The sequence below is a fragment of the Mugil cephalus genome, chromosome 22 (genome assembly GCF_022458985.1).
Source record: "Mugil cephalus isolate CIBA_MC_2020 chromosome 22, CIBA_Mcephalus_1.1, whole genome shotgun sequence".
NCBI lineage: Eukaryota > Metazoa > Chordata > Actinopteri > Mugiliformes > Mugilidae > Mugil > Mugil cephalus.
The window spans coordinates 6,494,744-6,509,790 of NC_061791.1; the positions used below are offsets into that span (position 1 = coordinate 6,494,744).

Here is a 15,047-nt window from a genome sequence, read left to right on the forward strand (position 1 = left end):
GGATTACCATTGACTACCACCCAAAAAGTGTCTTGTTTTTTTTGTTTTTTTTTGTAGAATGAGAACAGAACGTCCTTGCTGACCAAACAAACTTCATTTTGTGACTACGTCATAACAGAAATCCCAGTGAGTCAGTAAAATGCTTTAATGTGAAGCTGCAGCAGTAGGAAATGTTTGGTTTGCATTAGCAGAAGTCTCTGTACCCATTCGGTATATAATCTGACCACAGTTCAGCATCCAGATATCTGTTTATAGGGATTACATAATCTGTGCTGCAGTCTTTATTTTCTATGAGAGTCACCACAGTTCTGTGGGTTGAGGGGATGGTCCTCAAAAGTTTCCAAAGTTTTCCCCAGTAGAACATTGTATCGTCACAAGATGGCCAATGTTATTTACTTCATGCGTCAGTGGTCATAATATTATGGCTGTAACATTATTCTTGTGTGACTCAAGTTGACATTGATCTGAGTCAACTGTCTTTTGTTTTTCTTTTAAACCCGAGCTTAAAAATAAACAGTGCAATGTAGGCCAAACAAGATAAAGGGAGATAATGTTGGCGTAACTTCCTACAGTCACTTTAATGTCTGTCATGATAAACTCCTAGAAAAGCAGCCAACTCATTTTGCTGTCACATTAATATAATCATATAATCATATAATCCAGCTCACCTATCATGCTTTTGTTAGCACAGTGCCAAATTTGTCGGCGATGACAATCTCTTGGACGAACTCCCAGAGGAAGCCTCGGAGTGTGTCTGTGCACACCTCTCCACTTTCTGCCATATCCTCTTGTGTTTAGACTTGCCTCTCTCCCTTTCAAAGCACCCAGTCGCCCGTGTCTTCGGCCGCCTTTTTTTTTCCTCAGCCTGCGTCACATCCTCCACCGCTCACATTAAAGCGGTGTAATACTGTGTGTGATCAGAGAAAGAAATCACCTCTAATTTGCCATCGTGTTGCCAGTGCTAGTAATTCACTTTATAGGTGTCAAATTAGAGGCAGAACAGGAAGTGGAACCAACTCTGTTGTGCTAGGTGACAGAATGATTTGCGGTGTCAGCGTGATTTGTTGGAGGTTCTGTGACGCTCCTGTAAAGTCTTCGTGTCATGTAACATGGTGCAGGTTAGAGGCCTCGGAGCCTTCTGAGCAGTTCTTTCCCTACATCCACTTTAATGACTCAGCTGGCGTTGTCTGCCTTACTTTCTGCTCATTGACATTCAAAACAGACATCAGTAAAATGGGAGTGGGGGAATGATTGCTTAGGTAATGTCTACTGCTCAGCATGGAAAACCCTGTCTTCTGAGAGACATGCATGCAAGTAAAATGAAACATATTCATTTGAAGTGCCCAGTTTCGCCTTTGTGTCTGTTTCGTAGCCCACTATTTTTAGGTTTTAACTAAATAAATATTTAGTTTGACCCGATTTGCCGCACACAAATCTGTCTAGACTTTGATTAAGGGTGTTACCATGGTAACAGCCAACACAGGAAGCTGGGGGAAACAGGGGAAGTGCTTCCTGAGGGCGACCTGGTTTATAGATTTTCAGTGTCTTGTGCCTGGGGCAAACAGATGTTTGAGGACAGAAGAGAACTTCAGTCCCCTTAAAAAAAGATCTGCACAAATGTGTTCTTTCAGATGCCGCTGGTAATGATCATTTATTTTATGATTCATATAAAATACGTTTCCTAAACTGGAGTTCCCAAAAGTTGGTCCATTAAAGACGCTATAAAATATGGTAGACTCACGGAGCGGAATGCCATTAAAGCTTGTCTGTGGTTTTGACTTGTTTTCAGTCCTTCCTGGAGGACACCTGAAGGCTTAAGGGCTTTTCAGTTTAACCAGCATGCCAGTATAAAGTCAGGAATTTTCTAAAAGTCAATTGGGTAGATTAACCTTTGACTCAAGAAAAAGACCAAATGAAAGCCAAAGCAGACAAAGCGTTCTTTGGACAAACATTACGGGTGGGTTTCCAGCTGACACATCTCTCTGAGACAAATATTTGAATTTTTCTCCAATTGTATTTTATGGACTCTTTGGTTTACAGATAAATTAAATAGAATTTTAGTATATTTTATATCTATAACGTTAATTCAGACCACATCAGAAAATGTTTTGCATAAACTCGACCTTTAATAATAAGGTAGTAGTCACGGCTGCCCTAGCCACTAGCAATCAGACATCATGTAGTTTGCATAATATCTTGCCATAGCAAAGCAGGAATAGGGTGGACTTCTAACTCCTGAGCTACTGTGCTCTACCTCCTGAGCTACTGCTGCTCTACCTCCTCTGCTGCTCCACCTCCTGAGCTACTGCTGCTCTACCTTCTGAGCTCTACCATTCTACTTCCACTACTCCTCTACTGCCTGAACTACTGCCGCTTTTCCTCCTGAGCTACTGCCGCGCTACCTCCTGGGATACCTCCTGAACTACTGCCGCTCTACTTCCTGAACTGCTGCTGCCCTACCTCCTGAGCTCTACTGCTCTGCCTCCACCACTGCTGTACCAGCTACTGCCACTGTAACTCCTGAGCTACTGCCGCTCTATCTCCTGAGCTACCTCCTGAGTTACTGCTGCTCTTCCTCCTGAGTTACTGCTGCTCTCCCTCCTGAGTTACTGCTGTGCTACCTCCTGAGCTACTGCTGCTTTACCTCCTGAGCTACTGCTGCTCTACCTCCTGAGTTACTGCTGCTATTCCTCCTGAGTTACTGCTGCTCTTCCTCCTGAGCAACTGCTGCTCTTCCTCCTGAGCAACTGCTGCTGTACCTCCTGAGCTACATTCCCGCTCTACCTCCTGAGCTGCTGCCGCTCCAGCCTCATAAGCTACTGCCGCTCTACATGCTGAGCTACTGCTGCTCTACCATCTGAGCTTTACCGCTCTACCTCCTGAGCTGCTACTGCTCTACCTCCTGAGCTACTGCCGCTCTACCACCTGAGCTAACTCCTGAGCTACTGCTGCCCCTTTATGACAATTTCCAGTGAATAACACCGTGAAGGATGGATAGACCATTAATATGTACTTTTTTCACAAATACAGTAAACACTTACTTTTTTTAAGGCAGCAAATGCAACTGTTGCTGTGTAGGAGCCAGAGACGCTAACACTTTAGCCAGCAAAAGACCAGGTACCATAATGTAGGAAATGCAAAGGCATGATGAAAGTGTGAGGCCGTTGGGAAAATCGACATCTTCTTCAGACATATTAAAAAAATAAGAAAGCAAACTTTGCAGAGAAAAATCAACTTCCAAGGCTTCCACTTATCATATATCATGACCCCTGACCTTTCAGACAGTTTCTATTTTTGAGCATGTGAATATTACAAGAGTTCATGAGGACACAAACCCATCTGAAGGCGTCAGTATTGTTTGAACTGTAAATTTAAAGAAACAAGTAACATAATAAAGGACATTATCATCTGCAAAACATGTAATCGGCAACTCATGCCCACAATTGGTTTCTTCTTCAGCAGATGCATAATTTGTTGGATAAAGTGTTCATAAACATTTAGTTATTTTTGGCAGACAACAGTATCTTATAGGCTTGGAAAAGTAAAACGTTTATTCTGTATGGATTATATGAAGCAATTTAAAAATCGCTTGGAATAAGTACAACGTGTTCATTAGAAAAATAATATATATGTTCGGTGTTGATCAGCGCAGACGGATGAGAGGAAACGATCAAAGTCGTCCTCACTTTGAACAGAGACTAAAGACCCCAAGTTGGCTCCATGCACGTTCAGTAATTGGTATTTGCAGGAGTCCCCCAAGCAAACAGTCTCAGACAACTGGCCAGCAGCAGGAAAACCTCTTCGAAAGCTAAACAGACATTGACTTAATCATAAACACCTATCAGATTTAATACCAGGACGCTGAGAGTTGCCTGGTGGCTTTGTTTTATGTATATTGCTTTCGGCATTCCACGTCTGAGGTGGAACGTGTGAACAAGTTCGTGCAGTATTCCTTACTCTGCAGGCCTGGATATTGAGCATTTATTCCACAAATACAAATGAATAACGAGCTATTATATTTCATTACTTCCTGCAACCACGTAACTCTAACTACTGGACAGCTTCGGGTGAGGTTTAAAATCATTTCAACTATTAGAATGGATAAAGAGAGCAGTAAGAAATATTTCAATGTGAACAATAATAATAATAAAAAAAAGTTTCCATACAGACTTTCTGGCAAAGTAGAGGAATTCTAATTTGAAATGTGACCCAAACCACTCTTTGCTTTCTCTGAAAAGCCGACTGATTGGTGCAGATATCTTCATTTATGTGCTGATTCAACAGTTTTTTTTTTTGAGGGGGGGACTGTAACCAGATACTATCTCTGTGCTGTCCTTTAGAGCTGCAGTGTTTCTTCAGATGAGGAACATTCACAGGCCCCCTTGTGGAGCCCCTGAATAACATGTGTGCACAATGTGTGTGTGTGTGTCCGTCTGTCAGTGTTGGAGAACTATACACTGCACTCCATGTCCTCGTTAAATGCAGATTGTGAGTAGATTTGAATTTGCAGAACTGTAAAATCTGATGATATACATTCTGGTTGCTGGATTCTATGCTTGTGTGTGACCCAGAGTAAAATATGTAAATTGTGCGCTGCTGCATGTGTGTGATAGATCCAGACCAGAACCATATGCGGGGCTGTAAGTGTGTGCGTGTCTAGAGGTCCCTCTGGCTCCCATGGTTTCTCTCACAATCCCCTCCTCCCCACGCATTCTCCCCTCCCTCTTTTCCTTCCCCCGTCTCCGGGCTAGCTCAAGCGCCACCTCCCTTCCACTCTGGAAACTGCTCCGGCTCCTCCGCGGAGCCATTTTAACTCTTCACAAGGACTCTCGCGTCCACTTAAGATTAGGATTCAGAAAGGGAGGTCGTGGCGGTCAATCCTATCTTCAGTCTGGGCTAAGATTAAGGTTAAGATTAGGGTTTGCTTTGATTTAGGGTTGAGACGGTGGAGGTAGTGGAGTTTGGGTTGGGTTTAGGGGATGAGTGCAGCTTCAATGAGGGGTTTGCATGATACTGTACGGCAAGGCAGTGTGTGTGTGTGTGTGTGTGTGTGTGTGTGTGTGTGTGTGTGTGTGTGTGTGTGTGTGTGTGTGCGCGCGCAAGAGAAGAGAACAGAAAAGAGAGGCACATGGACAAGGATCCCTACAGTCACATGCATTCGGTTACTGTATGTGAAAAAAAGGCTGCCACAAATTACATGCTGTCACCCTCAACGTTACTGAAACACATCCATTTAATTTATTCGCATTCTATAAAATTATTGGTTTAGCTCATAAAACTTTACATTGCTTTTTATGTCCGAAAAAAATTTGCAAATGAAACAGATTATCCGATATTTTCGAGCATCACAGGGCAGGGAGGAGGCCTCAGATTTATTTTATTTATTTATTTATTTATTTTTTTTTTTTTTTTTTTACAGACTCAGTCAGTCTGTCTGTTCGTCTGGAGGGATCACAAGCAGGGTGTGGTTTTAATATCCTGTTCTTTTCCTTTTTGTCTTCCCATTCCCTCTCTTTTCATGGTCTGATTCCTGCAGGAACGTGATGAATGTTAAAGAATTAAAAGAGCATCTGTGTCCTGTAATCTGAATTAAAAAAAAAAAAAGGCAAAGACAATCAACACGTGATGCACAATGTGGAGCATTCTCTTTTCCTTCCAGGGAGAAAACTGACGGTTGATTAATGGCAATGTGGTCTTGGCTTGTGCACCATGCGATCACTCTGCACAGAAGTGCAACAGGCTTTTTTTGAGAGCCACTGCCTTCGCTGCTGCTCCTGCTGCTGCTAATCCATACCTCCTGTTGGGATAAGCTTAAATATGACAGAGCATCCAGCGCAGGATACAACAGTACACAAAATAAATTCAAACATCTGCCAGACTACTTAAACGAGCACATGAGTTCAGACGCTGTCAAGGGAGCCGTTCCCGAGATCACTGTGTATCCCACGCATGAACACCAGATGACCGCGAAGACAAGTGTGCTCGCAGGTACAGCGCGCGCAGAAATTGAAACACAATCTGGTTTTAAGGTGAGCGAAAAGGGAGGGTGGGGAAAAAAAATGCAGTAAAAAGAGAAAGCGGGGAGGAGGGTTTTGCAGCAGATTCAGGTGGATGTGGTGGTGGTGGTGTTGTGATACAGGGTCAGGGTCCTGCTGGACCGTAGGGAGGTGCTGGTGAGCTCCCTGCCGCAGCCAAAACTCTTTCCTTCTGGACACGCACGGAGCCCGTGGAGCCTGGATCCATCCTTCAAGCCCTCCCTCCTCTCTCCTTCACTCCCTCTCTCGACTCCCCCCTCCTCCTCCCCCTCCTTCTCCTCCTCCTCCTCCTCCTCCTCCTCCTCCCGGCGCTCCCTCTGGCCCCCTCCTCCTGCTCCTCTCTCCCTGGCCCTATGGGTGCAGTGCCACGTTGCTGAGTGAACTTATTAGAGAGAAAGAGGGAAAAGGGAGAAGAGTGCAAAGCACCTCCACGTGGGCTAATGCCTTTTTTTTTTTTTTTTTTTTCATTTTAATCTTTGCTTTGCTTTTCTCTTATAAGAAAAATCTCCATTTATCATCTTTTATTTATACTTCACCTTCGGTCAAGTCGAGTTCTCTCACGCTATTGCAGAATCAAGCACATCATTCTTATGACTCATGCATGTGTAAGTGACTCTTTGTGAGTCTTAAATATGCAGGTTAAGATGAACTTCCTGTATGGTATACATTTAAACTGTTTCTGTTTGACAACTGGGAAAAAAGCCAAGTTCTCGGTTTAGCTTAAAACAGCGCCTACCCCGGTCAGAACTATTTTCCTATACATTATCGCCATCTAGTGGCTATTCTGTGAAGAACATTTGCACGTTTAGCAACTTCTTCTTACTCTCTGTTTTACTCTCATGCATATCATTACGTAGCCACCCACATAAAGCAGTTTTTTTTCCACACCGTCGTTCATCCTATCCATCTTTTGACGATACCCAGATCCTGACAGGTTAACGATATTCTTGTCCTTCTGACCTACGCACAAACATGTGTGTAAAAGCACCCACTTTGACTCATTTGTTTATGGAAACCGGCCGTGGAACGTAAGAACAAGTGTCCATTTATATCCACAACAGGTAACTGACCGCTGGCGGTTCATTTTCTTAATGATTTCCCTTTTAAGTGAGCGTGAAGGTTGCACAAACAAAGCGTAGTAAGGAAAAACTCAAAAACTCACAGTGAATGTATTTTATTACAGTAAAGGGTTCAACAGAAGAAAACGCATGTTTATATTTATTCAGGTGGCACAGACACACAGAGAAGAGAATGAGGGACTGTCATACAGTAGTTTTTATTTTGCTGTTGGTTTCATAAAGTAAAGGTCAGCCAATTCCAATCAGCGAGAAGAGACAGACTTGCAGAAATGCCTCATCGTCAAGAAAAGCAAAACAAAACAAAATCATTATGGAAACCAGTAAATACAAAAATAACACATAAAAAGAGAAAAAAAAATCCATCTGGATTCTCGTTTTCATATTAAACACGACCAGTAAAGAATAAATAATCCTTCTTAGCCACACAATCTAACCACAGGTTAACACCCAAATTACGTCTTGTCTTTTACTTTCAATGCAACTTCTTTAATGTAAAATAAACTTACGCAACAGACATAATGACATGGATATATTATTTGGCTTTTGGTTCCCATCTGTTTTCATTCATGCATTTACATTGTAGAACATTTTAAGGCCAATCCTGAATATTTCTTTATTTATCCAATAATATACATTGCTATTGTTGATTTAATGTTTTTATTCTCTTATTTTACGTTTTTTTAGTTTGTTTTTAGCAGTTTCTAAATTGAGGACGTACAAGGAAAGAGGAGATGTATAAAATCTGTTTCTGCGTCGATGCTGATCACCGACTGATTGGAATCACCTGTTCTCTGCTCTTTATAAAATGACCTCGGGGACTTAGCTCTTGTGTAAACCTCGTCGGATTGTACATGTTGACTCATAATAAATACTCTGTCTGTACAATGAAACATAAATAGTTTTTGACGGCCGAGGAGGCTGTGACGCAGCACCGACATAAATCAACAGCAAATATGAGTTGTATTTTCTTTGGTGGGGTAAATGAAAACCAAATGTTGCCTGGGATTTCTCCGAAATTGAAATTGTTTTGGGAGATGGTCGTAAAAAAAGAAAAAAAAAACGTCTATATTAGACTGAAGTTTGGTAATCAGCCGTACCTTCCTCCGTATATACTATTGTTCTGTGTGTCTGAATGGATGTTGGGAAACCGGTCATAAAAATAGTCAGAGAGTGAAACATCAGTGGGTCCCACGCAATAAACTGAATTTCACACGCAATAAATACTGTTTCTGGCAATAGCAGTGGCATTCACCACAGGACTTGGAGAAAACACTCAAAGCGGAGGTGTCAGTGACATAAAAAATACAAATATTTATTCAAGGGAACAAAGAGTCCAAGCAGCACAGCTGTTTTAATTTTTTCCTTTATTTGTTTAATAGAAGTGCACCACCTGGAATCCCCGTAAGCATCTGAAAGCTCGCGTATCCAGCTTCCCCATATCAATTAAATTGTGCTCCAGTTGGACTCTCACAAGCCTGCTGAGACTCAGAGTTTTATCACCCCAGCAGAAAGCGTCACGGGGCACCGACTGAATCTTGTTGTAGGTTAGAGATACCGAGTGCAAGCCCGGAGGCAGCTGTCTGGGGACGTGCAGCAAGGTGTTGTGGCACAGGTCCAACTGGTGGAGGACGGGCAACGTCCTGAACGCACCCGTCGCCACTTTGAAAATTTTATTCCTCGCCAAGCCGAGGTGCTCCAAGTTTTTCAAGGTGCTGAAAGCTGCTTTCTTTACGGAAGATATGAGGTTGCCCTCCAGATTTAGGGTCTTAAGTGACGGAGGAAGGTGTCGCGGTATTTGTTTCAGTCTGTTTCCCTCTAGGTTGAGGCTCTCCAGGTGAGTTGTATTGAGGAGGGAGTCTCGAAGAAGGCCGCCGTTTGTCAGTTTGTTTGCGCTCAGATCCAACACCACCAGCCCTGATGTCCCGCTGAAGACTCCCTGACGGAACTGCTCGATGAGGTTCCCTTTGAGGTAGAGCTCCCTGATGGACAGTGGTAGCCCGAGAGGGACCGAGGTCAGCTGGTTGTGGTCCAGGTTCAGAGTGCGCAGGTTGCGGAGGGGGGCGAGCACCGCGTTGGGGAGAGATTCAGATTCATTCCCCAGGCTGTTGTTGCTGAGGCTCAGCACCAAGAGGCCAGGACATTGGGCCCAGGCCGCCTCCGACATCACCTTCAAGCGGTTGTTGTCCAGACGAAGCTCCTCGAGAGTAAATGGAAGGTCAGCCGGCACGCTCTCCAGGAGGTTTCTATCCAAGTAGAGGCGTTTCAGAGCTGGAACTCCTTCAAAAGCTCCTTCTACGGCGCCGTCTGTGAGCCGATTGTTGCTCAGCACGAGGAACTCCAAAGAGACATATTCATTGAGCAGGTCCAGCTGGATGCTGCCGATGTGGTTGTTCATGAGGAGGATGTAGCGGGCGTTGTAGGGAATACCGTAAGGTACATTATCCACATCTTTGTCTGAGCACTGGACCACTCTGGAAAACAACACATGAGATTAAAGGTATATATACTAACTCCTTTCGGTGCAAATGTTTGCATAAACAAACTGACACAGCTCATGTCTTGTGGTAAAAATGGAGCCACACCGAACAGCCACAGCATTAAAACCAATGACACGAGAAGTAAATGACATTGACCATCTTATGATGTTCTGCTGGGAAACTTTTGGACCTGACCTCCAAATTCACTAGATCTCAAACTGATCAAGTATCTCTGGGATGCACCTCAACCCATAGGACCCAAAGGCCCCCCAACCTGCCAGACACCACCAGACACCCTCTGAAGGCCCACGTCCATTCTCCAATGAGTTACAGCTGTGTTGGAGGCCTACACTGTGTTATCAAGGTGGTCATAATTTTATGCAATATTCGTTGCATTGGCAGTAGTCAGCCTGCTTTGCTTAGCATAATTGTAGCTTGTTCCATAAAAAGAAGCCAGTTACTAGAAATGTTTATTTCAAAACCCCAAATTGTTACCTTTTGGAGTATGAGTATAAGTATTACATTTTCAGTATCCTCAGTCATCAATCTGCGTCCTCGAGGCCTTACCTTCCGTAGCAAGCGCACTCAGGTGGGCAGTAGTCGTCCATAAAGTAGGGGAAGTACGTGGTCGGAGCGGTTTTCGTCTTCTCCGGTGGCTTTTGGGTTTTATTGTCCTTCTTTCTTTTCTTCTCCCCGGACTTCTTCATTGTCCTATTTTTGGCGCTCTTGTTGGTTTTCGTTGGCCTCGCCGAAGGAGCCTTGGCAGTCGCGACCTGCGGTTCGGTCACTCGTGTTTGGGGAGGAGAGGATTTATTCTGCCTCGCTGCAACTTTGGTGCCATTTTCCGTCCGTTTTACAGGCCCGGGTTTGCCCGCGGGTCGCGCCGTGTGTGGGTTACGTGCGGTGGACGTGTTTTGCTTAGATCGTGGCGCAGGATTCGGGTCTTTGGCTATTAAATCTATCAGTGTAATATTTGCCTCTTCTGGTTTTGGCATTGCTGCCAGAACCGTGGCGATGAAATCCCCCTGTTCTGGTTGATCGACTGTGTTTATTTCCCCTGCGTCCTCTACTGTTTGGAGCTCCTCCCGTGCAGGTCTCAACAACATGTTTTTGACCATTTGATGATGTCCAGGACTCACTGTTGAGTCTGACATGTGGCTGATTGATGTGGGGAGATTTACAGAAGGGGAAGAAAGCCAAACTTCGGCGTAAAGGCCGGGAGGGTGAGAGGAGACTGGAGGAACATGTGTGGGCGTAAGAGGAAGCGGAGGAGGGACGTTATGATCACGGAGAGGAGGATTTTGAGTCTGAGTGATAATTTGAATTGTGGCAGGGATCTCTAATTCCTTCCTCTCGTGAGCGGAGGACGTGCTTAAAGGAGGTGTGAGATTGTTAACCACTATCTGATCTTCCTTTTCTCTTTCCGCCGAATCTTTATGGTTAGCATTTTTTATGCCCTCCACCTTCTTCCCATGTGTCTCGTAAAGATTAAGCCCTGCCACTAGCTTGCTTTCCTCCTCCTCTATTTCTGGCTTTAACTTCTTCTTCATTTGAGCACTTTTCTCAAGCTTCACATCTGCATCGTCACGCTTCCCTTCCCCTTGTATCCCAGTACTGGCACTTTTTATATTTTTCCCATCTTCTATGTCTGTATCTTCTTGTGAAACTGTGGGAGACACCTCACTTTCTTTCAAATTCTCTTGATCCATGTCCAGCATTTCCTGCGTATACACATCTTTCGTGATTTCAATCTCTGCCATGATCGTTTGCCTTTCTGCGTCCATCTGTGATTTCGGACCTTCTTCCCCTCGTCTTTCCTCCGCCGCCTTTTCATTCTTGACAGGGTTCCACGCGGGGTCCGTCTCTGGAACGATCCTCTCCTCCTCCTCCTCCTCCTCCTTCTCGTCTGTTTCCATCATCTCAGTGGATTCCGCAGCCGTGTTTTCATCGTTTCCTCTCGTCGCCGCCGATATGGAAACATCCCTCGGCCGGACGTCTGCGTCCGGCTCAAAGTGCGTCTGTGTCAAAGTCGGCTCTGTTGGCACAGTTCGGACAGAAGGTTCGAGTCATTCGGATAGATCTGAGAAAAGATTCATGCAAACGTCTTAACGAGTCGGGTGCGGTGCTACTTACTGGGATGCAAAACGGTGAAGAACGTGAGCAGCAGTACGAGAACTTCCATTTCATCTGTTGATGGACAAAAATAAAGATGTTTTTTGAGGATATCTTCTAAATATTTATAATTATAACCGAACGCTTTTACCTTAATGATCTATTTAAGACAAAAAAAACATATTAAACACTTGATTTTGTCCCATTTTAGAAGCACAAAATGATGCATTATAACATATGAAATCAGTCTGAATCCATATTATAGGTGTTTTCTATGTTCAACAACATTTTACAGTCTCATTTTGTCATGGTTTACCATATCACTGATTTCCTACATAATAATAATTAATAACAGCAAAGGAAAATGTCCAATTCTTGTGCTGTTACTATTTCTACAAGCACAAAGCAGGAATCCCACAGTTATGGGAAACTAAACTATTAGACTACACATATGAGATGATTCACAGCTGAGTCATTGTTCCACTGATTTATGAGAAGAGCTTACCTGTCGTAAGTCTGGCCTCCTTAAAAGTGTCTCAAGAGCTGACCTCCTGCATTCGCCAGTGTTTTTTTTTTTTTTCCAGTTGACCCTACACCTGCCTCTCCGCATGAAACCGGGAGTTAAAAGCTCCTGAGCCGAACAGTCCAGAAGAAATAGGGCAACCTTTGAACCGCGCACTCCAGCCACCACCGGGCATGGCTGACTTTAACGATCCATTTCAGTCCCCTTCTTTGTACGGTGACTTTTCACACACAAGCTCTGGGTAACCCGCGGGCAGTGACTCCCGAAATACCTCTATCTATAAGAGAATTCTCACACTTACCCTCAACGTCAGAGGAATCCGGAGGATCAATAGCGGGAAAGAGGGGCAACGTCGGGGAGAGGGGTCAGAGGTGACGGCTGACTTTTTACAGCGGCTTCTGTTTGCCCCGCTAAGGGGAGGCATTAGCATCCCAGTGGTTATACGAGGGTGACAAGTACTGTAGCTCCTGGAAACAGCCTGGGCCTTTGACCCGTATGCTAATAATCGACTGTACCGCAGGAAGTCTGATGCTAATGTGTGGCTTTATAGAAATACCATGGCCGTGGTCAAGGTTTGGTGGTGTTTTTTACCCTGCAGCTTTAACAAAAATGCTTTAAAGTGGGTTATGCTTGGTCTGTCCCCTGTTCTTAAATCGCAAATGTAAAATTACTTTGAAGGAGCAAAAAATTTGAGGTTTTATTTTCAACAAATTAGAGCAGGAGTAAGCTGCTGTTTAAAGGCTTGAATTGAGGTCATTAATAATGAACTTATTCATGACTCGCTGCACAGATAATAATCACAGCAGCGGAGGCAGAAATTAAATGAGGTATGCTGCAGGATTTCTGATAAGAGCTACAGCTCGTTATTATTTTCAGTTGAAATTCCCAGTCGGTCCTCGAATTAATTGCCGCCTCTATTAACTTATTACTGTCAGTAAATATTGAAAAAAAAAACCCATCACATTCACTGATAATGGCTGATTACCGCATTACTTTTACTTTTAAATTTACTTTTTTCATTTTTATGCTACGTCGTATCTACTCGACCACCTTTACTTTTAAGGTGAGGATTTTACTGTATCTTTCTCATGAAAAGCAGATATATGAATTTTAACAGCGCCATCAAACATATGTTCCATTACCTCACAAAAGTTAAAGATTCACAAAAAAATACAATAAAATTCTGTCATTCATAATTTCTTGACCCCTCAGATTTATCTCCTGCAGCTGCAACAGTAACATGCTGGTTACACACTGATGACAATTGAATATTTTACTGCTAATGCTCAACTCTTACTTGTGATGGAGTATTTTTACGTTGCAGTGTTGGTATTTATGTCTGAATAATGCTGACATCTAGTGTTCAAACTGAGAACTGCAAGTTCTGACGGGCACTGAGCTGCAGTACCTGCACTAGACCACAGGGAGGCAGCATGTACTCATACATATGTGGCCCTGGAAAGTATGGCATTGCACAACATAGCATGGAAAAAACAGCAGATGGGGCTTCATGTATGTGTAAGCCTGTGTCAAATTTAAACTGTACAAAGGAATAAAAAAAAATAATGCATGTGAACAGGAGATAGCAGAGGGAAGGGGGGGCTGAAACAAAAGCCCCTTGAGAGGAAACCTGGAGGAGTCTCTTTAACACCTTGAGCTGTGGCATCTCATTTCCTGCCGAAGGTGACGTAATGTATAGGAGAGTAGGTGTGAAAATCAGCGATGGAGGAAGAAACGGGCAGGTGGGGGTGGTTGCTTTTTTTTACATTTGCACCTGTTTAGAGTAGAAACGCGACTTGGGTGTTTCGGTGCATGTAGCTCTACTGTACGTGGGTAAGAAACTGACAGAGAGCAGTTTTTGGACGCCTGTTCATCCTTTCGTTGCGGCTTTGATACATCACAGACAAAGCTCGTGTTATACAGTGCAGTCTGTCTGTCTGGACATTTGCCTCTGAGCAGAATCACTTCCACACTTGGATGATTGTTCCCCTCAGTTCATCCAGATGCCCTGACAGCTGTACCGTACCAGCAACTCTTATAGTAGCCTCCAAGTCCCAGAGGTCCAAATGAGAGAAAAGGAACTTGAAATTCTTAAAGTAATCGAAGCGTTTTATCTCCATTTTTTTTTTTCTGTGCACCGTAGCCAGAAATGAAACAAAGCCTTACACTATGCAGCCCAATAATGACCTCAGTGACGAACTAAAGAGAGGTATTTGTCACGTATTTGTCTGCAAGGAAAAAAAAAAGAAAAAGAGGTCAGGGCAAGTAACTGGGTTCACAATCCAGTGCGGAATTTGTCTCCGCGTGGGTTTACGTGCGTCGCAGATATGGAAGAGTAAATCTGAGCAAACGTGCGGAGGCAGAGCTTCGGAGATGTATTGATGTGAGTAATTGGACACATAACTGATGACAACATTAACGCCACTTGCCGCAGGGTTTTTTTTTCTCCCCACTCCCGAAACCCCACTCCCCACTCCACCCCCACCTCCTACACGATCTAATTTACAGTAATAAGACCAAACATCAATATAACTTGAGGGTGTAAATCAGGGAGAGGAGGGGGTGGGTGACGGTGTGAAAGGGACAGAAAAATGGAGCGGTAAACACAGGCAAAGCTTGAGTGACAAGGCGGCTGTGTAAAAAATAACCCCCCCTGCACACACACACAGACACCCACCACCCCAAACTGTCCCATCTGCTCGGAGCCTGTCTGCTGGCAGTAGCAGTAGCGGTGGGGAGGTTAACGAGGGCAGAGGGCAGAGGTCACAGACTACGATCAATTTGTTGGCTAAGAGCGTCACAGCCATATTTGTGGACCCCA

General features: G+C 44.0%; 1 protein-coding gene across 2 annotated transcripts; it reads right to left on the reverse strand.

Annotated features, from left to right (window-relative positions):
- Positions 1-7,202: 7,202 nt before the first annotated feature.
- LOC125000171 lies at positions 7,203-13,002 on the reverse strand. Of its 2 annotated transcripts, XM_047575566.1 has the most exons (4): positions 12,209-13,002; positions 11,725-11,778; positions 10,159-11,626; positions 7,203-9,585 (listed from the first exon to the last, which is right to left on the reverse strand). In XM_047575566.1, the coding sequence occupies exons 2-4, from the start codon at positions 11,771-11,773 to the stop codon at positions 8,487-8,489; spliced, it is 2,616 nt and encodes an 871-aa protein (XP_047431522.1). In that variant the 5' UTR covers positions 11,774-11,778; positions 12,209-13,002; the 3' UTR covers positions 7,203-8,486. The 2 variants fall into 2 exon arrangements, with proteins under 2 accessions (XP_047431522.1, XP_047431523.1); XM_047575567.1 differs by lacking the exon at positions 12,209-13,002 and having other exon boundaries at positions 11,725-11,891.
- Positions 13,003-15,047: the final 2,045 nt, after the last annotated feature.

Bases quoted from the DNA above. Each gene is read 5' to 3' on its own strand.
- LOC125000171 (XM_047575566.1), bottom strand. From the start codon at position 11,773: ATGGAAGTTCTCGTACTGCTGCTCACGTTCTTCACCGTTTTGCATCCC. The intron at 11,627-11,724 runs GTAAGTAGCACC...CTGTGCCAACAG, and splicing joins CTTCACCGTTTTGCATCCCA to AGCCGACTTTGACACAGACG. The intron at 9,586-10,158 runs GTAAGGCCTCGA...GTTGTTTTCCAG, and splicing joins GAGTGCGCTTGCTACGGAAG to AGTGGTCCAGTGCTCAGACA.